This window comes from Ixodes scapularis, unplaced genomic scaffold (genome assembly GCF_016920785.2).
Source record: "Ixodes scapularis isolate PalLabHiFi unplaced genomic scaffold, ASM1692078v2 PGA_scaffold9__187_contigs__length_104089568, whole genome shotgun sequence".
Classification (NCBI taxonomy): domain Eukaryota; kingdom Metazoa; phylum Arthropoda; class Arachnida; order Ixodida; family Ixodidae; genus Ixodes; species Ixodes scapularis.
In genome coordinates this window covers 25,685,630-25,706,027 of record NW_024609884.1, presented here as the reverse complement: position 1 = coordinate 25,706,027, position 20,398 = coordinate 25,685,630, and the positions used below count along the sequence as shown (strand labels likewise).

Here is a 20,398-nt window from a genome sequence, read left to right as displayed (position 1 = left end):
GATCGTGGAATCGAAACCATTCGCCTGACAACAGTCGAGCGCGGCTCAGGGATTGGACACAAGAACTGCGCGAGCACTGCACTCCGGCTCGTAACAGTCAATGCCTCGGCGGACATTTTGGTAGTGGCTTGTGTCCAACCACTGCGGTGATGAGAATATCCGAACTCTAACAATGCCTGGAGCTCAGCACGTATTTTCTACTTTGCTAACCTCAGCGTGTGGCTATAAATAAATTTGGCGGCATAGGATAAGCACCAGGCCACGTGGCCGCTTGTTCTGTGTCCGGTTGAGGGGATGAACGATGGGGGGGGGGATCGGTGGCCGAGTGGTCTAGCGCACACCAGCTCGGAGCACGTGGAGCGAAAGCTCGCGCTGCAGAACCCAGGGATCCTGGGTTCGAGCCCCACCCCTGCCCGTCTCGATCTGGATGAGCATCGTACCGGCGTGCGGTCGTGTATCACTACTGCTTGATGCACGTTAAAGACCCCAGGCTAGCGGCTGTACCGCACTGGCTAAATTGCTCATCTACAGCTGGGAGACTCGTCGCCCCTGTGAGGCAGACCAAGTTCTAGGCTGTATAAACACACACACAACCCAATTTTTTTTTTTTTTTGAGGGGATGGACGATGCTCATATTTCTCAGATTTTTTTGGTGACTGGCATTGCCTAGGAAGAAAAGCTAAGACAAGTTTATACAGTTACTAACGTTAGGATGTGATTCGAAGCAGTATTTAGCGAAAGTTGTAAAATCGATTTGTGGCTCCTTTAAATGGATACTTCAACGAAATTCGAATTATACCCGTTGTGTCCAGAAAAAGGCCACAATTTCCGTAAATGACAATTGCACGTTGGTATTTTGACCCTGATGGCTGTAATTTTCGTTATAAACGGCCCACTCTAGCGAGCGCTCGGAGAGCAGCCAGCGGAGAGCACGTCACATCCGGCGCAATCGTGACGTAGTCTGTCTCGGTATAAGAAAAGCTGCGGCGAGGCAGACGTTGTCAGAATGCCCTAGCCGTTCCAGCCACCGAAACGGTCGAAGCACGCCAACGATCGGGCCACCGCAACTAGCCGCAGAGCTGCTTTTGTGTGAATTTTGAGTGAAGGGTTAATCTTCTATGAAAAAAAAAAAAGACGGATCTCCTCGTGGTGAATGATGTTGATTGGGGTGAAGCTCTGGTGGTGCTGATGATACTGCTTTTATTGTTCATAGGTAGAGCTGCTGGTGCTGATTATTTTTTTTTATGGCTCATAGATAGTGCTGAGTTCCGGGTTGCGTTTCGACATCATTATTACTGCTTTTTGGTCGGTGAAATGCAGAGCCAGTAGTTCTTCTAGCGGATCAGCTTGCATCCGCTAGAAGCCGTGGGAACGCATCTCCACCGCTTAAGTCAACGGTCCATGCCAGAAAAAGAATGTCTGGTATGGATCGTGGTTATCTACGCAGTTGAGCATTTGACCGCAGCGACCTCTCGTCTAAAAACGTTGAGCCAATGCATGCAAAGTTTAACGCGACTATATACGCATTTGACCGCAGCGCCCTCTCCTGTATAGGCGTTGAGCGGCTACATACAGCTTTGGAGTGCAGCGTAGTAGTTAAGACGTCTGCCTCGTAAGCAAGCGCTTCTGAGTTCAAACCTTCGTGCGGGCGGACGTTTTTTTGTTTTTTTTTTCTTTTTGTAAAGTGGGCCGAACCCGGAGGCAGTGCAATCGATGTGAGCAATATTAGGGGAGAGATTCTCCCCTAATATTGTAGAATGAGAATAGCGGCATCTGCGACACACAAAAGAGAGTCCCATTGAGTGGGGATTTCCTCCCTCCCCTCTTCTCTTGTGCTGGCCGTAGGCCTGTCGGGATGACGTCAGGTTCAAAACATGTATAGCTGTAAGCGAGACAGTTGTCGTCACTACCTGTCAAAGTTCCTAGACGGGTATTACAATCGAGGCTTTAGCGACATCCACCAGGTGCTCTTTGCTAATCGTTTGATTTGTTTTAAAGTTTCTTTTCGTGTCGTTTTTTAACAAGATATTGGTGTGTCCGATATGATACTTCTCCTTAGAACACGAATAAATCGAAAAATAAGCGCCGAAATTTCGTTCTAGTATCCCTTGAAAGGAGCACTCACACATCAAAATCATTTTTTAATTATCCGAAACGATTGAAAACGATGCCGGGATATTACCCTCCAAATTCGAAACTTGGGAATTTAGTATTTGTGAAGTAAAAAAAACAATTTCCCAATGCCGAATTTAAAGTTCCCGCGCGATCCGCGCCGGTACGTTGACGTCAAATATTGCGGAGTCCTGAGAGTCGACTTTCTTTCACGACTCTGCGCTGTTGCCACCGCGACCCGATGCGAGGAGGAAAGGAGCGGCAGATAAGGGTGCCGGCGGACCGAGAAAGAGCGGTTTTATTCCGTGCGAGCGGTGCCGCCTACCCAGGCGGCATGTTTTCCGAGGGAGGATACAATTCCAGAAGGCGACATCACACCGGGCTCCGATTTTCGGAAATTCAAAAAGAAGGGCCGTAGTGCGTACGCAATTACATTAAAAAACATGTTTTACGATTGCCGTTATTAAATGTTGTAGAAATGTAGCCTACAAAGCTTCTAAATTTCCTGATGTTTGGCGTCACGAATCAAAAGAAGCGAGGAGACGAGGAGCAGGAGAGGAAAGCGCCAAAAATAAAAAGGCGCGCGCGCGTGGAAAAACTTGTTTTTGCAATGCGTTTTTTTTTTGGGCGTGTCTATGACTACAACTTGCATCGGTTTAGACAATAAAAAAAATACGACCCTTGGGGTGTCAGTGCCCCTTTAATTTCTTTTGATTTATTGTGTAGTGATATCTCCACAGCCATGTACGTGCGTGTGCGTCGCTTTGCAAACCGATCAAAGTAAAGCCCCCGGGTCCGTTTGTGTAAGCCTTGCAAGTAGCATGAAAATGAGCCAGTGCATGACTCCCGTGTCTCGAGCGGCCCTTGGAAGCGAATGGCGGCAGAGCACCCGCTCGTGGCACGTGTCTTGCGCGTTTCCACAACAATGGTTGGCGATACTTGTAAAAAACGCCTCTATCAAGGGGCTTTAGAACAAAGCACGCGACACTGCCCTTCGGCTTTCGCAGAGCGTAAAGCCGGGGTCCCACTGCTTACGCATCACACAAAAGACAGTCGGAATACAGATTCAAACGCGGGTAACCGTGAGATCCGTGCTCCGAATGCTACATGGCAATGAGTTCAAGGAGTAACTTGGCACGCGGCGTTCGAACCACGGATATGGCGGTGACCTGTGTTTGCACACTGTCGTTTCTATGATGTATGAGCACTGTGACCCCGGCTCAATGGCTATCACTGCAAGTGGTGACGAGTTTACATTGCTTTGTAGAAAAAAAAAAAACACTGCAATCGAAGAAAAAGTTGCTTCTTAATGGCAGTCTGCGACACTGGCGGGTCCGGCCATGCTGGCAAAACAGAGGCATATAATCGGAGTTTTACTCTACGGTACGTTGTGAAAAGGTGTCCTGAAATCTATTTTTCTGCAGGCCCTATTTATGTGGCCCAAGGACCCAGAGTTATTCTGGAGATATTACCGGATGATGCCGAGCACGTTCGAGAGATTCCGTGCACTCCTGAAGGCAAAGCTCACTAATATGTCATGAGAGAGTCCAACCTGTAACTGGCAGTCCTTGCTATCACTCTTTGGTATATCGAGCCCCTCATCAAACAGCGCCGATTTGAGTGAGTATAAAGCTAAATGTTCTTGGGTTTCTTAGCGCACTCGATATTAGTCTTTCACCTAGTAGTAATATTTACTTGTCCCCGCAAAAATGGCAGTTAATGCGCTTTTGGTAGCGCTTGACGGCACACACGAAATGTATATAGCCACCTCGCTTGTCTACATTAAAGAGGAATGCAGTGCCAGGTTGTCTGGGTGTAACCTTTGTTTGGTTTGAGCAAAGCAGGTGTCACACAAGATGTTTCGAATCAACATTTTTAAAATCATACACAGCAAGCATTTTTTTTTTGTATTTGTTCAGACACGTTTCATCAGGGCTGTCAATGCAGAATCTATAGCATTACAATTCAAGGTGGGCGCCCTTAACAGTGGCAGTAAACTGAATTTACAGATCCTTTTTTGGTATCATGTGTACTATACCGCCTTTGCATGAAGCGACTTCACTTGCGATTTCACTGTTGCGACATCGTTTCTGCGGAAAAAAAAAAGAGGCAATTTCGGTGCGATTATGAAATATTCGTAGCTGCGGCAGCGGCAAAACTTCCTTCGCAACGCCGTCAACGCCGCTCTTGCGGCACGAAAGGACATCCAATAAAAACGCAGCTCGTCCAATATCTTAGTGTCTTAAGCAATATCCAATATCTTAGTGTCTTAAGCAATATCCAATATCTTAGTGTCAAAACATGCATAAAAAAAAAAAAAAAACGCCGTTGTTTGTATAGAGTAGATTATAATGGTGCATTGTATCGGAAACTTCAGCCTGGCCTAAACGGCAGCCACGCCGAATTCACCGGGACAACTGATCGCCATACGGAGCCTGGCAAGCAATGCAACAAGATGTAGCTTTGTGAAGCAGTTACGAGTCACGGTTGTGCCGGTTTACCGGTCTTTGCTGTACCTTTGGTTGCTCTGTACGCACACGACGCAAATGTGTGTCTGAACCAGCCTTTACAGTTTTTTAAAGTGTATGCTGAGAAATGAATACGTTAAAAGCTTTCACCCGCTTCGCGGCTTCCGACTATTCGCTAAAGTGTCATTCGATGAAACGTGGGCGTTCGCTAAAACGTCATTCGATCAAGTGAGTGCCTCCCTCGGCGACCTTCTTCCGAGTTTCAACGCTGCGGAAACGAGTCAAGACGAGTCCGGGACCGTCGCCCGCTTGTCGGGGCCTGCGCGAAACGAGTCCCGACGAGTCCGGGACCGTCGCCTGCGTGACGGGGCCTGCGGCAACAAGTCTCAACGCGCCCGTGACGTTAGCGGGACGTGTGTGTGTGCGTGGTGGTTGGTGCGCTCGGGAAAGAAAGAGAGGCATGGCCTAACTGCGGAGAACTTTGGCTACGTCGCACTGGACGGCGGACTTTGCTGCATCGCACTTGACGGCGGGTTGCTGCATCGCACTGGCTGCCCTGGCGGAAAGTGAGGAAGAAACGGACCCTATATAAGGCGGAGCGCGAGGCTGCTCCGTTGTTCTCTCGAATTTGACGACTCTATCGCTACCATGTAATTAAACCGTTCGTTACGTTACCAAGTCTCCCACCTCCACTGAACCCCTGGGTTCTTCACTTCGGGGAATGGACGTCGTCTCGAGCCAGGAAGCTTCCGGACGTGCGGCCTAAACCCCGCCTCGAACACGGTCTTTGCTGTAGCTTTGGTTGCTCTGTACGCACTCGACGCAAATGTGTGTCTCAACCAGCCTTTACAGTTCTTTAAAGCGACCTTACACAGAAAACGGCTCACTGTTGCTTGAAAGTTAAAACATAAAACAGACCGTTCTCACTAAGCTTTCGGCGCATGCGTGACGCCATCATAACTTTAGTTCACAAGTGGCAGGAGGCAGTGCACGAGAGTGCTCGTGCTGTCTCGAGCTCTACACGCGCAGTGCTTGAGCGGGGTTTTCGCGGGGGCAAAAATACAAAGATGCACAGCGGCAGCGATGGCGTAGTCACACTGGCTGGTGATATTGGCCTATTGAGCATAAACATTTACGATGTAACGAGAATCTCAGACCGCCAACTTTGATGGTGTGGGTGTTGAAAATACAATGCTTACAAGCTCCTGCAGTTTAATTTGCAGAAACCATTATGATCAAACTTGTTGTTCGCGACTGTTTATAGCTAGCTAGGATCTCAAACATTGGGCAAAATGCGGGCACTGCCGTCATGAGTAGGCTTCACAACAACGCGCCGACGAAAGGCCTCGCCGCTAATAGCTGAATGACGAAGCCTGCTTGCTGCATCATTGGCCTTTGCTTTGAATTCACAAGTCGATCAGTGTATGCTGAAAAATGAATACGTTAAAAGCTTTCACACCGGACGTGGTTATCCGAAACAGAAAAACCCAGTATAAATTTTCACTATATGGATTATAGAAATGGAAATCTGCTTCTGGAAACCTCAAATCCAGATTGCAGGCAAGTGCGTAATTTCTGAAAACCTACAATCCATATAGAGTCTAGATAGATTTCCAGTTCTATAATCCAGACAGCGAAAAGTTATACGGGGTTTCTCGTTAGAGTAAGAACTCTTCACTTAATATAATCCAGGGCCAGTGATTATTCAGCCGAAAGAACTGCATCAAAGCCGTAACTTGGGTTTGTTTGCCGCAGCACACAGGGTAATTAATTTTTTTTTTAAAGTTTTGCAGAATATTTGGCAATATGAGCATATACGTATATATCAAGACAGACTTTATAAGGGGTCCATATCACAAGAGCGAATGACATTTTAGCGAACGGCGACATTTGAGCGAATGGTCGTTTTAGCGAATAACGGGGGCGCGCGTTAACCCATCCGCCGCGCTGCGCTTTACGCCGCTTCGCGGCGACAGTCTGCGGCAACTCATTACAAAAATATGAACTCACTTGGCGCACCCGAAAACGCCGCTTCGCGGCGTCCGACTATTCGCTAAAGTGTCGTTCGATGAAACGTGGGCGTTCGCTAAAACGTCATTCGATCAAGTGAGTGCCTCCCCTTTATAAGCTGCCTTAAAAAAAAACTTTGAAACATTCGTGAACTTTGTGTTGTGATCTCATCCTTTAGCGAGCCTCAACGACTGGGAGGAAACCGCCGACGGCATCCAAGCAGAATAAGATTCCCCATACTGCGGGGGAGAGGAATCTCAATCTTCACGTGAAGCACGTGCAGATTGAGTCCACTGCCGAGTCTGGAAGTTTCTACGATAACTACAACAAGCTTAATTCAAGGCTACATACTCATTTTAACATATTAAATGTAGTGTAACTGCGGTGTTTTTCTGTGTTGGAACATGTGCCGTTTTAGCGTACACACAGTGTAGTCCTGATGGCTGTCATGGACAGGTCGTTGATGTTCGTAGCTGTAGGCGTCGGTGTATATTGACATCAAAGTGATTGTTGCAAGTTTAAGGCTTCCAAGCTACGGCAGTTGCTAGGTAGAAGGGCTCTGAATTTGCCACCGCGTAACAATCTGTTAGCCTCACGTAATTTCCCCCTACGTCTTCGTTGTAGGCGAAGCGTTTCAGCTAAGGCCCGACTTTTTTAGGCCCTGTCCTTAGCTGTTGATGACCTTGATAATGTCCTCACGATATTCAACTATCGACTGAGTAGAGCAAGGTAAATTTTAGTTGTTGCACCATTGTAACAAAAAATGATCAAACTGTGCTGATTTGGTCTTGTACCCATGAGGTACGTCAGGAAAGCATGTGGGGTTTTGGCCTCGAGATTCTGCACCTTCCGCATACCAATTGACCGCCTAACAAACCACGTCAGTCGGCCTGGCCACTGCTGCGCTCAGCAACTTCCTACGTGACGACAAGATGTACGTGCCAGACGTTTATGTTGACGAAGTCGACCCCCTCGGCAACATCGTCGATGGCCAGTAACGCAAAGTGGCAGAAAAGGACAAGAACGTGTTGTTCAGCTTGCCAAGGTTGACATTACGGCGGCTCGGCCGAACAGCCCGCAAACGAATCCCAACGGCCACTGCGACAAGAGACTTATACTGTAGGTATTTCGCAAAGGAAGGTGCTGTGCCATGGCAACAGAAGCGCGCTGGCTTGAAAGCCTAAATAGTTCTGCCGTAGCGGCCAAAGTGGGTTGACCGAGTACCGCCACAAGCCTCAACCAAGTGGAAGGCTGAAGTCTGCTCCTGTTACTGTGTGGTCATGACGAAAAACACTAAATATACCATGGAGGTAAGCAGCTTTTGGAGGCGACACGCCCGAGGGTGACCAAAACAGTTGTGGGTTTGTTCATCGTTGGGGGCGTATTCCTCCGCACTTCTCGCTTCACCTCTGGTGGAGTCATGTCACCTCCAGGTGCTTCCTACCCTTATGAAACATACAAGCAAACCAAATTCAAAACCAAAGGTTGCTAGAGGCAATTAGGTTTTTCAGATTCTTGGGAAATAAGTAGTGTATTGGATACAGAAGAAGCGTGATGGTGAGAGACTCAAATATTATGGCTGAAATCGACTCCTCACTAAAATTAGATCTCAGAAAAATTAAAATATTTATTTCGTGATTGAAACGTACATACCTTTAGAGAAAACCAGATAACGTCCTAAACGCCCATACACATATCTTAATTTACCACCAAAAGAAATTTGGCAGAGACACTTAAGATTACTTACGTGTAGGAATGCGAAAGCATCCTTACACGGCAGCGCATTCCTACAAGCAGCGTGCAACGTCTTCCTATCGCACACGGTGCTGCGGCGATGACATCACGCTCCCCCACTGCGCAGGCGCGGCGAACCTTGCCGGTTTCACGACTGCTTCCGTGACGAAGCATTGCATTGCTGTGCTTTTCTCTGTGCTTTACTTCTGAAGCGCGGCAGCTCTGAGCTTGAGCGCACCCGCCGGCTTCCGTGACGACGCATCTGCGTTGCTTTGATTTTCTTTGTGTTTTCTTTCCGAGCCGCGTCCACTTTGAGCTCAAACAGCCGCGCCGACTTCCGCGACAAAGCATCTGATATGACACGTTGCACCCAATTTAGGTGCCGATTTTCGCGGTTACGGGTTTTTAGGTGTCGTTTTTGCGGCTACAGATGCCACCGACTCCGCTCCATAAAGCAGTTAATGCGGTCGCATTAAAAAAAAAAAAAAAACAACACAAAAAAAAACAAAAAAAACAGACAGTTGAGCGTTCTGTGGGGACCAGCCTTTTTTTAAATGCAGTTCTAGAGGTTAAAAAAAAAAGTACAGACTTAGATGTAGTAAGACATATCAGGAAGGGACCCCCGAAATGCTATCTCCAGAACATGAAGAACCCTTGACATTTTCTGGTTTATTTTTCCCCCACCGTTTTTTTTTTTCTTGTTTCCATATTTCTCAAATTGCGTCGGGTACGCGAAGATTGGTGCTTTTTCATCGAGGCGATCGGGGCGGGGGGGGGGGGGGGGGGGGGGGGAACCGAAGGCATCTGCTTTCTAACTAAGTCCTAGGATGGAACGCGCGCAATGCTGCATGGAGAAATTTAGAGCACAAGGTTATATTTTGTCTCCTCTTTAATGTACAAAGCAATAGACAACCCCCGCCGTGTTTGCTACAATCAAATAATTTGATTTCCATTCTCACACTGATGTTTATCGATGGAAAAAGCCGCGCTCGGGAGAAGCGGGTCCGTGACCGCCCCTGCGAAGGATGCAGTCGAAAACACACACGCGAATGTCGAAGACAACTGCGCTTTCTCCGCGTGACTGCGTTATATAGGGCCACCGCAGCTGCAGGAGCGGTGACGCATGAGCGGCGTCGCGAAGGAACTTTGGCAGACTACGCGTCCTTCCCAATGTTTCATATTCGCACCGCAATAGCGTTTTGCCGCAACAACGAAGTCGTAACCGCGAAATCGCAAGTAAAATAGCACCATATGAATAAGCCCTTAGAACCAAAATAAACAAAGCCGTTGAATTCTAGTGAATACTCCCTATAAAAGCTCGCTGCGCACACGAGCGACACCACGGGGGTCAACGAACGCTCCCTGTAGAGTGTATTCAGTAATTGCTACAGCTGTAAGCACCGTTTGGCGCATGCTAACATCGACCTTCCATAACGTTCCTTCCACGCAACCGAAGTTACGGCTTTCGACGAATGATACCCACAGCTGGAGCTCGTCCTTCAGCTGTAGGAATCATGTAGAGTTGAGATTGGGCCCGAATTTTAGGGCACGACCTGATCCCGCCCGAGTCCGACTATTTATGATTTTTGAGCGTCGGCCCGAGCCCAACCCGACCGGTAGGTATTTCGGCCGGAGCCCCGCCCGAGCCCGACTTTTATTTTTAACATACGTCTGAGCCGAACCCGACCTGAGTCCACACTTTTAACAGAAAATGTGTTTTACTCTGGATCCTAGCCACGCTGCGCTATGCCGCGATAACTATGCTTGACGTGGGCGCGTAAGGGAACTTTTATTTTGATCTCCCTTCAATCGCTAAGATCCTTCGTTAGTTCGCAGTGATCGACTGCCTGCGTGTCCCGTAGAAATATGAACACAGGTTTTTTTTTATCGAGGCACGCGACACTAACACATTCGGGAGTTGTAGTATACCATTTTCTGGGGTTCGAAAACGACAACAGATAACAATACGCTGGCCTTGCTGTGAACAATTTTTTTTTCTTCTATCGGGTATCCTTTTCGAATTAGCAAGAGGCAATCTACGAAAAGTCCCTATATTCTGTTGCAGCGGCCCTTGTGTAAAAACTAATGCTTGCGGCGCGTCACTTGGGTCAGCATTTTCTACGTATTACCTTGCACTTGCTTTTCGCTGCTTTTTGCATGTTCTAAGATGTTATGGAGGATTACGCTGTATCTAAATTTGCTTTGCCAGGTTTGCCAAGATCGTGTTGTCGACTCCCGACACCTCAATCAGGGCCCGACCCGAGTCAGACGAATCTGGAAAGAAATAGGCCCGTACCCGACCCGAACTCCAACAGGGCGTTCATATATTGGCCCGAGCCGGACCCGATAGTCGGGTCGTGTTCGGGTTTTTGGGCTTGTCCGAGCCCGCACAGATCTCTCATGAGCATTACTCACAATTAGGGTTGTCACCTTCCCGGTTTTTGACTGGCACAGCCGGTTTTATGCGATAAATGGGCGATCACCGATCTGTATATAGAACCGGCCGTCACTTGCCAGTTTTTTTAACTATCCAAGAGCATTTTTTTAGAGGGGAGGGGGGGGGGGGGGCGTTTATAAATATATTCTTGACCATCAACGTTATCTGGTATATAGGCGTATGCATTTTATATTCTAAAGCAAATTTTATATATAATGTCCCGGTCCCGGGAATTGTTTATTTAGCAGCAAATAAGACATCATATTTGTAAAAATCTCGAGCGTTTACTATTCACTGTAGCACGCAGAGAGTCTGCGATTTATAGAAGGAGATGAGAGAACGGGCGAGCGAGACATCACTTTAAATCCGAGGACACACTTCTTTTGTAATTCTTGACTCGAGAGGTATGAAAACATGCTCGCGTTACACGAATTCACGAGAGACCATAAGTTTTCAAGAAAGAGGCTCGTGCCGGTTCTCGTGGTGTATACCGGCGTTCACTAATACCCCATTCACACGGTCATAGAGGTACCTTTAGCTAAGGGAACTTCATTCTCCGCGGCGAATCACTTCACTATCCTCCGCGCGTGGCGTTTGCTCGAGACCGAAGAGCGCGGGCTAATTCGTTGATTACAAAGGGACCTATGTTGAAGGTACCTTTATGCTGATCCTGTGAATCGGGTATAAGGAAACCCCCAGAACCAGGAATTGTTAAAAATAATAGATTTACGCTCGACATTTCCACTCTTAGCATAACACACTGTCTTAGAGCCATTTTTATTCGAAGCGTTATTTAATACGCACTCATTTTTATGTAAACTGCAATAATCGATTCTCCACCAGCTGCAAAGGATGAATAGCGGTGAGATATTTGTTATTGGCGGTTTTATTTTGAGTAAATCATATCCATTAATGTACGTTATTGAGTTCAGTGTTGCGTACATATACTTACATGCGCTATGATGCATTATTAGACCTATCTCATTCATTTGACCTCGGGAAGCTCGTGTCAAAATAAATTGAATCTGTGTATCAGCTAAGACTGTCAACACTGGGTGTTTCGTTTTACTAGTTCAATCTAACATAATTACCCCCCCCCCCCCCCCAAACAACAAAAAAAAAGGCCGCTTTTTTATTTTAATAAAGGTGCCAACCCTACCCACAGTCAGAACTCATGATTACACAAGAGTTTCCTACCCACATGGCTTGCAGGTGACCTCCTCGAACCGGGAAAAACAAAATCGCTCGTGCCGAATATACGCTACGGAAGTGTTCTTCACAATAGCCGCCATAGTGACGTCATTGCAAGCCACGTATTACGTTCTCCTACCAGGCGATAGGCAACGAGGGAACACCGTTAATTTACTGGATTTCTCTACGTACGCTCCTCGTAGTTGAAGGCGTTGTCTCCGCCTACGTGATTCTTGGTGTTCACGTTCCTCCGCCGCTCCTTCTCGTTGAGCCACGGCTGCTCGTCCTCCTCATCGTGATCCTCGTCCAAATGAGCGAGTCTCCTCGCTGAGACCGCCGTCACGACCAGGGCGCCCATCAGCAAGACAAGTGCCAGGGCTGTTGACGACGAACTCCTCATGGTTATGCCTGGTCTCGGCCGTGAACTCTGCCGTACACTCCGCCGAGGATCAAAGAAGAGGCACCGCTCGTTCGGGTTCCACTGACAGGCTCTGAATCGTGAGCTCGCTCTCACGTGCTGAGGCGATGGCTATAGCAGTGGGGTTGACGTTATTCCACGGTTCAAAGCGGTCTAAAACTCCAAATGCATAGATACATACAATACATATTACGTACAGGCATACATACAATACATACAATACACAGAGAATACACACATACATGCAAGCATAGATACGACCCTTACTTTTCATGGACACGCCGATCCTTGGCTAACCTCCTATTTTGGTATGCGCCAACCAAGGAGGATAGAAGGGTAGGAGAGGGCATGACGCCAGCCGCGTAGCCTCCACAAGCCATGCTCCCTTGACGCCTCGCCTCTTTCTCATTTTGCTCCTTACTCTCCTCACTTATCAAGCCAACGTGACCACATTACGTGACCGTAGCTAGCCTTCGTCTAGATATGGGGTACTAGAATACACCACAGTCTAGACTTCGATCTGATAAAACTTACCGGACGGAGCGCGCGCAAGCCTCCAAGGAATCCTTCTACAATCAACCATCCATCTCACACGTGAGATGTCACGCGCACCAATTGCCAGAGAGATCTACGTCACGTTGGCCACAACATCATTTAAACTTTTTATGACTAGGCCGCACCAATATTGCAACGTGCCCCCTCCTAGTACTTCTAACCTCCTTGGCGCCAACACACGACCGGCTTTATTAGCGGCGAGATGTTTCGGTGACGCCCTCGTTCGGCTACCTTTCGTGACGTCATTACCTTGTGAACAACAAACTCGATGGTGTTTGTAATGGGCATGGCGGAAACCTGAAATCATAGCGCTCTCAAAGCAACATTGTCAAAATTGAAGTTCTTTCATTCCTCTTATTTCCGTCGATGAGACGTCTTTTGCTGACTTCATAGTCAGCATTCGACCAATTGTGGTGGGCCGACCACAGCGACGCCTTCGATCGCTCACGTCGCCAATAGGGGCGACAAGGTCACCCGAGGCAGTGCGAGCACGCCGCATTTGCTTTTGCTTATTTAGTACTTTCTCTAGTTCGCTGATTCTCCACCGCGTTTACTGGCGCCGTCACTCACCACACTAGCAGACGCTTTCCCGTGTGCATCTATATGTGTCTCCGCTCCCCGACCGGCGACGTTTTGACGATAATCGGCTGTATTTCAAGGACTTTTCTCGTCGTTATTGAGAATGTACGTTCGGTAAAGAGCTACAAGCTGATCTAGGTCGCATTCTTCTTTGGTCAAAAGATAACAAACTTCTCTTAAACTTAAACCAGATGCGCTACCATGCACATCACTGCCTCGCGCCAACCTTCGACCCCTCCAACACTTTTCCTGAACCGAGTGGAGATCCCAAGAACAACGTATATCCATCTCCTAGGCAGTGTTGTACGGAACGGCGTTCCAGGAACGGCGTTCTTGGAACGTATTCCTTTTAGAAGGAACGAAGGAACGCCGCCGCTCCATTTTTCATTGGTGGAACTGTAACGGGAACGCGTTACATTTTTACTGGAACGGAAAATGGAACGGCGTTCCTTTTTTTCGTCCAGTGGTGTATTTTTTTTTATTTCTAAGAAGGAAAACTGAAATTATAAAAGTATAAAAACAATATCTTTACGAAGAGCTTGATCTCGTTAACTTCTTGGTTTCTTATCTTGGGGTTTATTTTGGGGGGTCTTCGCTTGGTAACAGTCGGGTGCAGGAGAGCTAGTGGACATCGATTCTGTTTTCAATGTCCGAGACTGCGGTACAAAAAGCAAAACTTTTAGACGAAGAAAACTACACAGAAAGAGGGAAGTTACAAACTCAGCTGCTTTCTTTGCCTCCACGAATCCTCACACACTCAGAAATCTAAGGCCGACTACAGCCATCACTGAACTTCCGGGAAGAGACATACAGTTACAACAAAAGAACAGGTTACGAGACATCGAACACACCCCTGTATCCCGAACATTGGCCACTTAAGACACACAAAAACTAACCTTCATTCATCCTACCCGTGTCCCCACCTTTAAACTGAACAACAAATCCCACCATTACAAAGAAGGACTTCTAGCTTTCAAGACTGATTTTCCAAAAGCCCTACCCTCTTCTTCACTTGCTCGTCTTCCGGACAGCAACACCGAGAAGAAACTATTATTAAAGAAGAACTGAAACAGTTGTGTATTTAAGGAAAATACCGAAATTGTCATTTTGCCTCCAGGATCACTAATATCGAAATTATTTTTCAAGTTGGTGCACGAAGGCTGCAGAAATTAACTTTCAAAATACCGCTCAAGCCCCTCCTTCCCGGGACGTGACATCATATTAGGAGTTTTCGGGATCTCCACTCTTGCTCATCTTCTGCGCCTGTCAAAGACATGCATGCGCACTCTTGCTCTTTTCACAAAAGGTCAAAAATAGATGTCACGACTTGTGTCAATGCAGGTGAATCTGCGATCTGGCATACTTGCAATTGCACGCGCTGCCCACACCAGAGGCACGCGCTTGGTGACACAAAGAGATATAAAGCTGCAGTACAAGTCCCCTGTTGAGGCGGACTTTATAAACATACCCACACTCATATTATTATTTTTTATTGTAAAGCAGAGCTCTTAGGCACCCGTCTCCAGCTTGAGCGGCGTCGCCGTCGCCGTATGCGTAACGGCGCGCGTTGCATTATGGGACGTTTCCCCACTAAAGGGAAAGTTTTCCCGCTAAATTTAGAGGAAAATATTTTCCGCTAAATGAAAGACGATTACAAGTCTCCCGCTAAGTTGAGCGGGAGACTTTCCCGCTAAACTTAGCAGGAAAACCTTTCCTGCTAAATTTAGCGCGAAAATTTTTTCGCTAAAGTTACAGAGGAAATTTTCCCGCTAAGCTTAGCGGGGAATTTTTTCCGCTATATTTAGCGGGTAAATGTTACCGCTATATTTAGCTGGTAAATGTTACCGCTAAATTTAGCAAGAATATTTTCGCAAAATTTAGAGGGAAATTTAGCGAAAATTTCCCGCGAAATGGGATAGGACCAGGAGAGGAGGAGGGGAGGGTACGGAGGGGGAGCAGGGACATAACCTCCCCTCCTCCTCCTCAAGAGCTGCGCTCTAATCACGGTGTAAGATACACTCTTTAGGTGAGGACACGGCGGGGCTGAACGCGCGGTGTGAGGAATCAGATAGTGTTCGTTCGACGGGTATCCGAAAGGCTACATTATTCCGCGGTCACCGTGCCCCCGGCTGACAGTGTCGCCGGCGGCCAAACGGCGAAACTGTGTGAGAACGAAAAAAATTATCTCGTTGCCAAGACACCCCGGTACACCGTGCTCTTTCTGCACGAGCGACAACCTCGCTGGAGCTCTGTGCGTGAGGAGCATGAGGCGGCACGAGCAGTCTTTGCCGTGCCCACTAGGGTTCCCTTATAGACCTTTCCAGAAAAGGGCTGCTGGCCGGTTTCATTTTTAATGTTCGTGCGTAGCGCGCGTGATTTGCTCGCTTTCCGAAGCGACGCACACGCGCGTGCTGAGCTGTGGAGATCGCACGCTGAGCTGTGGATTTGTAAACATTGGAAAGGTCTATAGGCTCCCTACGGGAGCCAGAGTTGCGCGTTTGATTCTACGTGCCGCGTGCCGCCCTCGCCGCTATTCGCCGAGATCCGATCACGTGAGGAGCCGTATCAAGTGTCGTGCAGCAAAGTAGACGTTGCACGCGCCCCGGCGTACGTTCCCCGGCTTTTGAGTGCGCCGCGCGCCGAATTCAGTCACGTGAGGAGCTGTATCCACATGCCATGCATGAACGCGCAACTCTGGCTCCCGTAGGGAGCCTATACAGGAACTCTAGTGCTTACGGGTCGACGAGTCATCTGCCGGCGCCGCTTGAAACCATAGTGAGAGAGGTTATAGACGTTCGTTTCCTTTAACAAACCTTGGTTGAAATGACGAGCCTGTGGGCTCGTCGATGCTGGCATGAACGTTCGGAATTGTTGTTGTTGTTGTCGTTGGCCTATGAAAGTGTTGGCGCACGACCGGCTTTATAGGGGCGACCTGCTCACTCCGCGTGTCCCAATAGGAGCGCGCGCGCCAAGAAATATCACGTGAACGGCTTGGAGGGACCGAGTGTTCTGCTTGGCGCCGCCCTAGCTCGCCACCAAAAGCGCGGCGGCCGCTATGGAAGGCAACGGGTGCGTGTTGAAATAACGTTGGTTTCGGATGAGTTCTGTCACATTTAATAGGCAGGCGCTAATGCTAGCACATAGTGTGTATAAACTACGGTAAAAGGAGTCACTATATCATAGTTTTCTCCAGCAGAATAATTAGTATTGTGAGCTAAGCATCTATAGGGTGTACGAGTGTACAGGATGGTGCATCCAGTCCGCCTTCTGGAGTCCACTCCCGGGATCGGAATAAAATATCGAGTTAGGTGCTCCGCTGGTGGGCCGTGACGCCCCTTAGTGAACATTCGAAGTGAGACACTGTCGATTGGTGGTGACCTGCTGACTGGCCCGGGGGGGGGGGGGGGGGGGGGAGCAGACCACCAGTGCGATTACGCCCTAGGGAAGAGGCAAACGGAAGCGAGGAGTCCGCGGTAGCAGAAAAGTGGCTAGGAGCCGCGTGGTCGCTACTTAAGGACAATGTCGCAGCGGGTCCCTGCAACTGAACGGAGGAGGTGCAGTGTTCGATAGGACGGTGTTCGGGGGCCAAGTTGGCACTAGAATAAGGTGGGAAGCGCGACGTTGCACCGACTCGAGGGAGGCAACAAGTTGCCTGGTTGCCGATTCCCCCACCGAGCAGCAAAACTCCAGGATGGGCAACACCAGCGCTGTGAACAGCAATCTGGGCACATCGCGACTGGCTCTTCTTGTGGACCGAATGACGAAGCCAAGGAGTCCCCTTTCCCCGGACACGACGTTTTAGATGTAGCGATGGAAATCGAAATGCTGGTCGATGATGACACCTAGGAGCAGTGTTGTACACGTTTCTCAAGAAAAGGAACGCAAGCTCGTTCCTCATTCCTTCTGATTTTTGGAACGCGTTCCCGTTACAAGTTCCATACGTGAAAAAGGAACTCGTTCCCGGTACAGTTTAAAAACGGAACGTATCGTTACATATACGTTACATTTGTATTTTGCTGATTACCATTTATAGCTAGATCGAGGAAATTTTTTATATCTATCCCATCAAATGGGAACATAATATTTTGAATGCCGTGATGGAAGAGCACCAGGAGAAGAAAACAAGGGGAAGCAGGGTTTCATTTTTTGACATATTCATGCAAGTTTAAAATGCTCAGCTTTTAAGCCTATTCATGTTTGTGGTGGACGATTCAGACGAGCCAAATATACTGTTACGTCATATTGCACCAGCGTTTTACAGCAACCTAACAAACTCCCTTGTTCGAACTTAAAGGACACACGCAAAGGAAAAAAAACATTTCAGAGCGCAGCTCTTAGGCGCCCGTTTCCGGCTTGAGCGACTTCGCCGTCGGCGTAACCGTAAAATCACGTGACCCCCTCAGGTCACGAACGGTTTCAAAACTGTTTATGCAAAAACAATCCCTTAGTAAAAAGAGGCCGTACTTGAAAGGAAGTTGAAATGTATTGAATATGAATATTCATTTTGTATTCATTCTGTATTATTTTGTCCGCATTCGAAATACGCGCGAAAAGTATTCAAAATATATCGTAAATATTAGTCAAAAAATATTTTAGATACACCAAAAAATATAATTCCTTCCCCCTCAAGATGCCATTTGGGTATTAAAAACCAACTACATTTTTTTATTATTTTGGATTTTGTTAGTAAATGGTGTCCCTGTGGTATTTGAAGGCACTTCTAAATACATCCCACAATTACACATTAGAAACGAACGCTAACAAAAAACACCATACACGCACTGAACACCTGAATCACAGTCCTGTTCAGTCAGTCAGAGTCTTGAGAGGAAGGAAATCACAGGAAGTGTAAGAGTCCTGTTTAGTCAGTCAGTTAGAGTCTTGGGAGAAGGAAATCAAAGGAAGTGTTGCTGAGCCAAGAGTCCTGTTGACTGCTCTAGAGCCTTATATAGCCTGCACATTGAAGGCAATCATTTGGCCGGTGACCTGCTCTGCACTTATTAAGGTTCCAAGTACTCAATCTTGTACTCGGGAGTCTTTCAAAAGGGAAACAGTGCTTCGAAGGTCGTGGACGATATCTCTTACTTTTAGAAAAGCATTGGTAGAACTAATAATAATTCGGCGCAGTCGCTAAAACAATACCCGCAAAAAACGTCTCCTAGAAAAAATGTTATTGCTTCTCTGCATAGCACCACTCAGTACGAAGCGGGTCAAGGCAGTTTATTCACTTTAAAATAGTTATTTTTCTTTTCATTACTAGTTGACTATTTAATACGGTCACTATATTAGTGTTGTATTCGCGTAGACTATGTGGCTACCGCTTGAATACTTAGGTTTATTGATCAGAAGCGGATCAGCGTTCGGGCACGACTGGCTTGCGCCATTGGGGCTCGTGTCTCTGGGTCGCGCTCGGCGGGCACGCGCTCTGGCTGCAGATCGCTTTTGATATTTGGTGGTCGCGTGGCTCCGTTGGCCACCACAATTAGTCACTCACATCACGTACAATGGTGAGTCTACACATTCAGAGAACTAACATTGTGCTAACACAACCACGCCAAACCTATCTGCTCACAGCACTTGCTGAAGCTCTCCAGCATCAGCAAGTGTTGTAGTTGTAGTTCCCGAACCCCGTTTGTGATTGGTGTGCAAGAAACTCATCAGGTGTGTTCCTGATAGAAAAAAGGAAACAATAACATAAACTGGGCTGATTTATGAGTGAGATGCTGCAGAACTCAATTGACAAACTAATCAAATGTTGTGTTTAGGCACTTCAGTATACTCCATATCTGCTTGAGGTGAAGTTCTGATAGGCGAGCTTTTCAATACTTTGGCAGCTTAAGTCAAGCGCATTGCAGTCAAAAGATACTTAGAGTAAAACACAACAGTCTTCACGATTTCCAGGTATTTTAAGAGCATTCTGCACGTATTTTTGATCGCGGCATTTTTATTAGGGTTGGAGTATATTTTGCATGAAATAAATAAATAATTTAAAAAATCTATGTGAAAGGTATTTTGTGCCTACTAATTTAGTATTCACATATTTCAGAACGCATGAAGGGAACTTCAAATGTAGTTTAAATAGAGGTATTTAAAAAAAAAAATATTTTTAGAAATATATTTTAGTACTAAGTAAAAATAAGAAAAACAGAAGGGTGTATTTTCGGTCTATTTTTTGTGTACTTACAATAGACCGATCTCACTAAGCATTGCACGCATGCGTGACGCCGCCATAACTGTAGTTCATAGGATGCAGACGCCAGTTCACGAGACAGCTCATGCAACCCCGTGCTCTGCTCCTGCAGACCTCCAGCGGGGTTGTCGCACGTGCAGAAAGACTACAGCTCCCACGATGCATGGCGGCAGCGGTGGTGTACTCGAACTAGCTGGTGAGATCGGTCTATTATGAAGTGTACTGCAAATACACTCAAATTAGAATGTGGTATATTTCAAACGTATTAGTTTTCGCTAAGGGAGATGATAAATTTAGCCAGTGCAGTGCAGCCGCTAGCTTGGGGTCTTAAAGGTGCATCACGCAGTTGTGATAGACGACCGCACGCTGGTACGATGCTCATCCAGATCGAAACATGCAGGGGTGGGGATTGAACCCTGGATCTCTGGGTTCTGCAGCGCGAGCTTTTTCTCCACGTGCTCGGAGCTAGTGTGCGCTAGCCCACTCGGTGACCGATACCCTTTGTCGCCGAGTATAGCAAGCGAGGACTGCGTATTACGTCATCGTCATTGCATCCCCAAACGAAAACACCCTGAAGCTCAACAAAAATACGACTCAACAGGACCGACGTGGGCATCTTGGCGTTGCCGCCAGCTCGCGTACCGCTCGTTGCTAATGCTCTGTTATACTCCGACGTTAACGAAAAAAAAAAAAGCAAATTGGGT

General features: G+C 47.4%; 1 protein-coding gene across 1 annotated transcript in view; it reads right to left on the bottom strand.

The window, feature by feature from the left end:
• Positions 1-12,352, bottom strand: part of LOC8050600 (protein starmaker-like) — a 41,742-nt gene extending 29,390 nt beyond the window's left edge. Inside the window, exon 1 of the mRNA XM_040213267.1 lies at positions 12,145-12,352. Within this exon, the coding sequence (XP_040069201.1) occupies positions 12,145-12,352 (208 nt within the window). The remainder of the gene's footprint in view (positions 1-12,144) is intronic.
• Positions 12,353-20,398: the final 8,046 nt, after the last annotated feature.